We start from the raw sequence: 8411 nt of genomic DNA on the forward strand, positions 1-8411 counted from the left end.
GGGCACGTTTGTTGTCGCTTCAGCAATCACTACGATCATGTCCTGCTCTGTAATATTCATACCTATTGTTTTCGCTATTACGAAATATCGATTTTTACGCTCCGTAATTGAATAAAATTTATGTAATTACAGAGCGTAAAAATCGATATATAATTTAGAGTAACATTTTTAATTTAGAGTAACATTTTTACACTTTAAAAAGAAATTATTAATATTAAATCTAATTCTTTCATATAAATATCCATAAATCTATTTGTGCAGGTTTATAACAATAACTATTCAATATAGAATCCAACCAATTAGCTACAGTACCTGTTTGTGATTATAAATATAGAAAATAAAAATCTTATTAAAAATCAAAAATATTTTATGTGGAAACAATAAAGCATAATATTTTTTAAAGCGCAGATTTTTATTATTTCTCTGTCATTTCGATGGTAATTCGAATGTAATACAGCATATGCTTGAAGAAAATAATATATGCACAAATAATAAGACTTTGCATACATTAGACCGAAGCAGCCAATTAAAAAGGTAGAGAGATCTTAAGGAGCCGACGATGGATAGTCGAGAAGCCGAATTGTTTCATTGATGAGCGAGCATTCAGCTCGAGGTAGGCGGGAAACAAGAAGTGGAGGGAGAAGCGAGTACATTAGATGTTACGGCGTTTACGCTGGCAACCCTCTTTCGGACCGTGCCAGTCGATGAATGGTATAATCAGCGGTCGCGTGGCACCCCTGTGCTCGATGAGGATGGAAGAGAGTAAGACGAGAAATGAAAACCCTTCCCATCCCATTCACTATCACCCTATTCGTCCGTGATGTTGGAATCGCGAAAAATCACTTAGCCCACCCAGTTGTGTTTTGTGCCCCGAAAGTATTCTCTTTCTCAATTCTTGTTCAGTTGTTGTAGAATTTGATTCTTAACACAAACAACAATCCATTCTAAAGAGGAAACTTTTAGAGCAGAATAATGTAAATAATTTTGCGTCCTAGATAAGAAATTAAAGTTCGATTCTTTTTTCAAAACCGATTTAAGTAATGTCTCAAAATGCTAATATACGACTCTGTGATTGATGTATAGCAACTTAAAACTGTACTTAACGTCTACTTAAGTATAAGAGTTGATTATGAATATCAGCTACAAGAAGAACTTAAAAACGTACAATTGAAATTTAAAATTGAATTGATTCTAGTAATTCTAGTAAATAAATTTAAAATTGAATTGATTCTAGTAATTCTAGTAAATAAATTCTAGTAAAATTGATTCTAGTAATCATTGCATGGCATAGATAAGAAATTTAAAAGCAGAGTCAGAAGAACCTAACAACAATAATAACATATTAAAGACATAATTGAACGAAATTTTAAACTAATATTAAACTAATAACCAGTTTTTAACTGTGATCAACCATTTTTCTTGAATCTGTTGATTCTGGATTTGATTTAAAGATCTTTTTATACTTCATCTTCTTCTCCCAGAGAAAAATCTTCAGAAGGTTTAAAAATATTCATTGAATGATACGACCAATTTAGGAAAAGATCCCTTAATTATTTTGTACAGTACATGAATTATGGGGTTCTGTGTCGATTTGATTTGACATTGAATTACCCGAAAAAAAGACACCCCCTCGCACACACCGTCGGCTCTTGTCAGCGATGTGCGATAAAAGGCGCGTTCACGCCCCGTGAATGACAGAATGTATGACGAAGAGACGAGGGCCGATAAAGGGCTCCCGGAACGACAGTCGATCGCTGTATCTCGCTCATTGACGGACACTGTTGGAGAGCGAATTTATTGTGCGGTTAATAATGGGGTCCGCGTGACAGCCGATCGTGCCCGTTTATCTACTTCGGAATAGATGATCTTTCATTATACTATCCCGAGATGTTTGTTCCTTGTCACATCGAATCGATTACAAATTGAAACGTGTAATTTAAAAAGGATCTGATAGCGAATTATATTCGGAAATTTTGATCTCACGAAAATTAAAAAAAAATAACTTTTTTGTCTTAGTTCTCTCTTAAGTCAATCATTATTCGTTTGCTTGCATATAACAATTGGATTTTTATTTAGAATTTTTATGTGGAATTCAGAAACCATATTCTTTATTTTTTTAAGCAAAAATATATTTTTATATGTTTTTTTAAAAATATATTTTTTCATTTACATATTAAAATAATTTGCTCAAATTATAAAAAATTTGAACTTTCAAACGTATTTCTTATGTTTTTAAGAGTTATATATACAATCGTATTAATGCTGTCATTCTTTTGTTGAAATACGTAGTTAAAAGTTTAGTTAGATATTAATCTGAAAGTAATTTTGTTGAGCCATCAAAATTATTATGTAGGATACTCAAACTGATTGTGAGAAAATGTCAAAACTTTTTACAGCATTCTTGTATTTTTTACTAATAGTTGTGTATAATTATTTCGACGATTCAATAAAATTATTTTCAGATCTGTATTTATCTAAATATTTAGATACTTCAATTAATGCATATATTTTGCAAAAATACATTTCGTACATTTTTGAAATGCGACTCATTTCTTTCATTCTTTCGCTGAACGTACCAGCTCGGTCTTCTTCCGCGGCGTGACACAGATTCGCTTTTCTACGGCAGATGAATATTCCTGCGCCTTCCGGAAATTCAATGGCGACAGCGCAGTCCCCCCTTTATGGCGACCGGGAGATGTTGTCGCTCGCACACCAACCCTCTTGTCTCGTTTTATACCTTCTCTCTTTATCGCCTTATCACTCAAGAGACGTCTTCCACTTCCCCCTCTCTCCGCAACCTTCTCTCGTTGCTTTCTCTCTTTCTTTCTCACCTTGTGACAACAAAACACTACCGCGACTGATAACATTTATTATAAGACCTGGTCTTCTATGGCTCGCCTTCCATATTCTTGTATCTCTCTGCGAACAAAGCGAGAAAAGAAATTCCCTGCCTGATGACGAAAGTCGATGGCTGATCGGCGAACGCATCAGCGGCATCGTTTCGTACTTTTGTTCAACTCGACTTCTTTTTTCGCACGATTTTATTATTATATGTAATGTGTAAAGTATACTATTCTGTATTGATATTCAATTATCTCTATAGCAGTTATATACAAGTGCTGATGCGATCTCTACTAGAGAATAGACTTTTACTTCTTGCATTTTTATCAAAGATTTTTCTTGAATAAAGTAAAATATGAATTTTCTTTTCCTTTTCTGATGAAATAAAATAGCGAATTGGATATAATTAAAATTTTTTTATCATGTACAAAAAAATATTTAGCAAACACAAAAAAGTTTTATTAGTATTAAGACAAAAATTGCACATCTAAAATCCCGCGAACATATCTTTTCATCCTTGTCTTTCCCGAAGTCTTCTCGTTCTCTTTATCCACCATTGTCTTCGGAAATATCAATGAACTGGGTGCACCTGGCTGACCACCGACGAAAGGCGGAGAGGTCAAAAAGGCGACTGCGGCTACGGCGGCCGCGGCGGCGCGATAATCCGCACGACAAATGCATCCACACTCCGCTGTCGTTGTCTTCGTGACTGCGCGGAAGAGAACAGAAAGAGGGAAAGAAACAGAGGAGATAGAGACTTCTCTCCACCTGTTGCGCGAACCCGCGTATCCGTTCTGGACCGCCATGCCGACGCGGTGGCCAATCGCGGCCGCCCATTGGCTACGCTAAATGGTGGGAGCCGCGCCGTCGCGTCCGATTGGCGCGTCGTCTTATTTCACCCCACGTCCCACGGGAGTTCAGCCGCACCGGCGAAGGTTCCGTCCCGCGGGTTCGCCCCAGATGCTACGTGCTTCGAGAAGTTCCTGAGGGAACCCCCGCGATTCTGTCAGTGCACCAAAAGGACTCGTGTCCGTCAGATCAAGCCCCTCGCTCGAAAAAAAGAAATTACGTCACAGAAGCGCAGGACTGGAGGAATTGCTGAAGTATAACTGTATCGTGACAATTGAAAGAAGACGACTTCAGTCAGTTGAAAGGATCTCCATTGACAGATTAGTTTAGTTCATCGTGAAATTATTCAAGAAACGTATCAAGAAGCTGTAAAATCCTTCACGCTGAAGAGTCCAGTGGTTACTAAGCGATTGCACGTTCTTTCGGAAGAATTCGACGATTAGAAGATTTGAAATGTCATCCCGATATAATTAATGATTCAAGATATCCATTATTTTTGGAAGTATTTTGGGCCTCTGAGAAATGCACGATATTTTGGGAAAGCACTCATCGTTTTCAAATGAAAATTTGTTGTTTTCAAAGACATTGCCGTTGCTCGTGAGCATTGCATAAAGATTTATTTTTTAATTATAAATGTTTAATCTTTTCGCAAGATACTATTAATTACATTTGAAGAAATAGAATAAAATTCAGAAATATTTTGAATCGTCGAAAGATGTCTTGAATATCAATGTCATTTTCGTGCAGTGAATGTGAATCAATTCGTAAAATTTTAAGATAGAACGATCTAATTAACCAGCTATATAAAGTATTTAATGTTGATAATATATCATGCTCAACAATGTATCAAAGGAAATTTTGAAGGATCTTTTTTAAGGAAAGATCGATCAATAAACTTTGTGTGAACTGTTAAAGACTACAAATAAATATATTTAAAAACTAAATATACATATTTAACTTAGAAAAATTCTGTGGAACTTCAGAAATACGTTAACAGGATGTATGGAAAATTATCTTATCCACTTGAGATAGGAGTGGTCTATCAATCTTTTAATTCATCAGTAATCTCGTCTACTCATGAGGAAAGCAATTAGATTAAACATCGAGATATAGGAATCGAACGACTCATGGAGATGTCGTCAAAGACTCTGCATAACGAACATATTAAACGGCCGATGAATGCCTTTATGGTGTGGTCTCGTGGTCAACGTCGCAAAATGGCACAGGAAAATCCGAAGATGCATAATTCGGAAATCTCGAAGAGGCTCGGTGCCGAGTGGAAACTTCTGAGCGAGAGCGAAAAACGTCCTTTCATTGATGAGGCAAAAAGATTAAGGTGAGTTCACGAAACATACACTGAACACGTTAGGACGTACACTGAACATTATTTTATATTATAAAATTGACATTTATAAGGTGATTAACTCCGAAAATTAACTTGCTTTTTATTTAACTAATTAATTTCCGAAATTAAATTAATTTTGAAGGATGTATTTCTTATTTCTCTTATATATAAGCTTAAATGCATTAATTTATTAAAATTTTTACTAGCTATTTCTTACGCTTTCACAATTAAAACTTAATATTTTAAATTAAATTTATGATTATTATTTATTATATTTGTAAATAAACTTTTTAATATTTTATTTTCAAAATAACCAGTATATATATTTTTTTTCTTTAATTTTTTAATAATTTTCCTTTTACAATATATGTATATGTTTATAAGAAGGAATTATAAAAAATTTAATACGATTTCATAAAAATGATAATATAATAATTAAAATATAATCAAGCTGTAATTAGGACATAAATAGAAAATAATTTAAAGATAACTATTTAAATCTTTTTATCAAAATCTTTTTTACTCTCTTTTATTATATTGTTATATTTTTATTCTCTATTTATTTTCTATTTAATGTAATTGATAAATCATTGCATTATTATATATCATTTCTAAATTATATGGATAATAAAATATAAAACCAAGTATGATTTAATGAGAATAAGTTGATAAAATTAATGAATTAAGAAAGTAAATGAATAAATAAAATTTTCTCTCTTTAAAAATTTTCAGTTCATTTCTCTGAACTAAGAGACACTAACCTGAGATAATAAAGATAAATATGAGAAATAAGACAACATTTTGAAAATTATTTTACGTGTAATAAGAAAAAAAGATTCATAATTAAAAAATCTTTCTTATCACACACATTTCTTTCTTCCAGGATTAAAATCACAGCTATCGTACAAACTACAATATATTTTTACATTATATAAACTAAATGCTAATTCTTAGATGCTTGAAACAAATTTTATATATTATAAAATTTTTTATTTTTACTTTTTTTTTTTTTTTTTTTTTTTTTTAGTTACATAATTTTTTAGTTACATTTAGTTACATTTTTATTTTTTATTTTTAGTTACATAAGAGATTTAATGATAATATTTTAATAATATATAAGTCATATACATTTTTGGAAAGTTGTAAAATAACTCATATTTTTTATCTTTTTTATCAACTACATATGTTTTATCAATGATTCTGTAACATCTGAGACAATCGTTTTATCTCTATATCAACAGGAATAAACCTACCCAGTAAATATTCCTTTACAGAGTTATCTGTAAGGTACACTGAGAAAAAAGTTGTTAACTTGACTAAATACATTTAGTTCGTAATGATTATTTAGTTCAAATATTTATATATTTAAATAAACAAAATCTTGTAATTAGAAATATATTATTTGTTTGAATTAATAAATATTTGCTTAACAGTTTGTGACCGCTACATTTAGTTGAATCAACTAATATTTTTTTGAAATAGCAACTTTCTTTCTTAGTGTATACTGTAAATAATATTATTTATTTTACACATTTTTCTCTATTCTGTCTCCTTAATAAAATACATTCTCATAAATAGGAAGTATAAAGAGAAGAAAAAATTTTGCGTTCTTTCCGATAAACAGGCGATTACTTGTTCTTATGGCGACACTAATTGCTTCTCAGTTGCGATAATATACTTCAAATGATTACGTTGATTGGGATGGGGTCCATATCAGCAGAATCGAGGGAGATCGAAAACGGCGGGAAAGCGTGCCACGCGATCGTCTCGTACTTCATAATACAGTACATTGTTGCTGAGAAGCTTAGGGGGCTATGCAGCGCTAAACCCGGGTTGAAATGGGGTGAGATATGGCCGGTATTTATAGGGCGGGCAAGACGAGCTCTTTATTACCGGCCCTGAATATTTAATCACTGTTATGAGTTTATTTAGCTCGCCGAGCGACCGCGCCGATTTTTCGAGGTCGGCACGCTCTTAAAAGGGCCTCCTTGAAAAGAAGGTCCCGGCAATCTCGCGAGAATCTTCCTCTGGAGTATCCTCGTAACATCTTTTAATTTTGCGAGCCTTATTCGCGTAACGTTTTGCAATTTCGTAAACGCAATCTCATCAAATGGGATACTAGTATTAATTTTGTGATAATAATCAACGCGCTTATAAAAGTGATCGTTTCATCGTGGAGTATTTTCATATTATTTAATGTACTGTTTCTCGATTTCAATTGGTTTCTTAAAATGAAAAAAATTTAATGACTTATATTTGTAAAATGATTTGTTCTACTTAGTCAATTATAATTATGACAAATATTTATACACAAATATTTTCAATAAATAAAGTCTTAAAAAAGACATTAAAGATATTATATAATTTTTTGAGTCTTCTACAGAAATTATTTCCATATTTATGAAATAAATATTTGTATTTTAATATTTCTGTGATCACATAATAATTTATAATTTTAAAATATTTTTATTAATTAAATTAATTATTGTTACAAATTACTTTATATTATTTACTTTGACAAATCTTTCAAAATAAATTTATGCTAAATATGCTTTTCAATAATATGTGTCATTCGAAAAATCGGAGTTGAAGGGAAGAGGAATAGGTTTGCGCGCAAGGTGCGTGCAGATTAAATTTGGAAACGATCCCCGCTCTTTCGCTTTTCGATCTCGTCTCGGGGAACAAGATTTAAACTGATTCCACACTCTCTAACCCCGTGCCCGCGTTGCAAAATATCCCGACCTCGATTTACATTTCACCCCAATAAGGAGAAAAAGAAGGAAATAGGAAGAAAGCGAGGGATGTCCCGCGATGCCGTTAAAATTTTTTGATGAAATCGCGAATACCGAAACCGATATTGTCTTGAATGAATCATCGCGTTGAGCAGATCGCTGTGCAGAAAATCCCTCTGATTGACGCATCCATGACGATAAATGATAATTGATAGCGACGCACCCATCGAATGTGACACAATTTGTCATATATTTCAATCGAAACCGTCGAATTCAGATACGTGATTCAATTAATACATTTAACACTTTGCGCTATTTATTATATTTTGTACGTAGTAACGATGAAACATGTTTTGCATCATTTCCGAAATTATTAAATCTTCGGACATCCAGCCCCCATTTGGCTTGTTAACGATATAAAAGCGCAAACAAAGGGCTATATTTTTCCATCGAAAATTTCTGAAAGAGAAAGAAAACGAGAAGAGCGACGCTGAAGGCGGGGTGAGAGGTATGGGCAATCCGAGGGAAATTTCGACGCGGACGTGTAACGGCGAATCCGCTTTTCTGGCGGATGGCAGCGACGTCGACGATGGGAGTAGGGTGGCGGCCGTAAAATAAAAGGGTGAACGGGGGGGGGGGGAGGG

The 8411-nt window shown here is 33.3% G+C and overlaps 1 protein-coding gene across 1 annotated transcript in view; it reads left to right on the top strand.

Moving 5' to 3' along the window:
• The first annotated feature begins 4817 nt into the window (after nt 1-4817).
• LOC108685323 (SOX domain-containing protein dichaete-like) overlaps nt 4818-8411 on the top strand; it is a 10783-nt gene continuing 7189 nt past the window's right edge. The window contains exon 1 of the mRNA XM_018190054.1: nt 4818-5026. Coding sequence (XP_018045543.1) covers nt 4818-5026 — 209 coding nt within the window. The remainder of the gene's footprint in view (nt 5027-8411) is intronic.

Source organism: Atta colombica, unplaced genomic scaffold (genome assembly GCF_001594045.1).
Source record: "Atta colombica isolate Treedump-2 unplaced genomic scaffold, Acol1.0 scaffold150, whole genome shotgun sequence".
Lineage (NCBI taxonomy): Eukaryota > Metazoa > Arthropoda > Insecta > Hymenoptera > Formicidae > Atta > Atta colombica.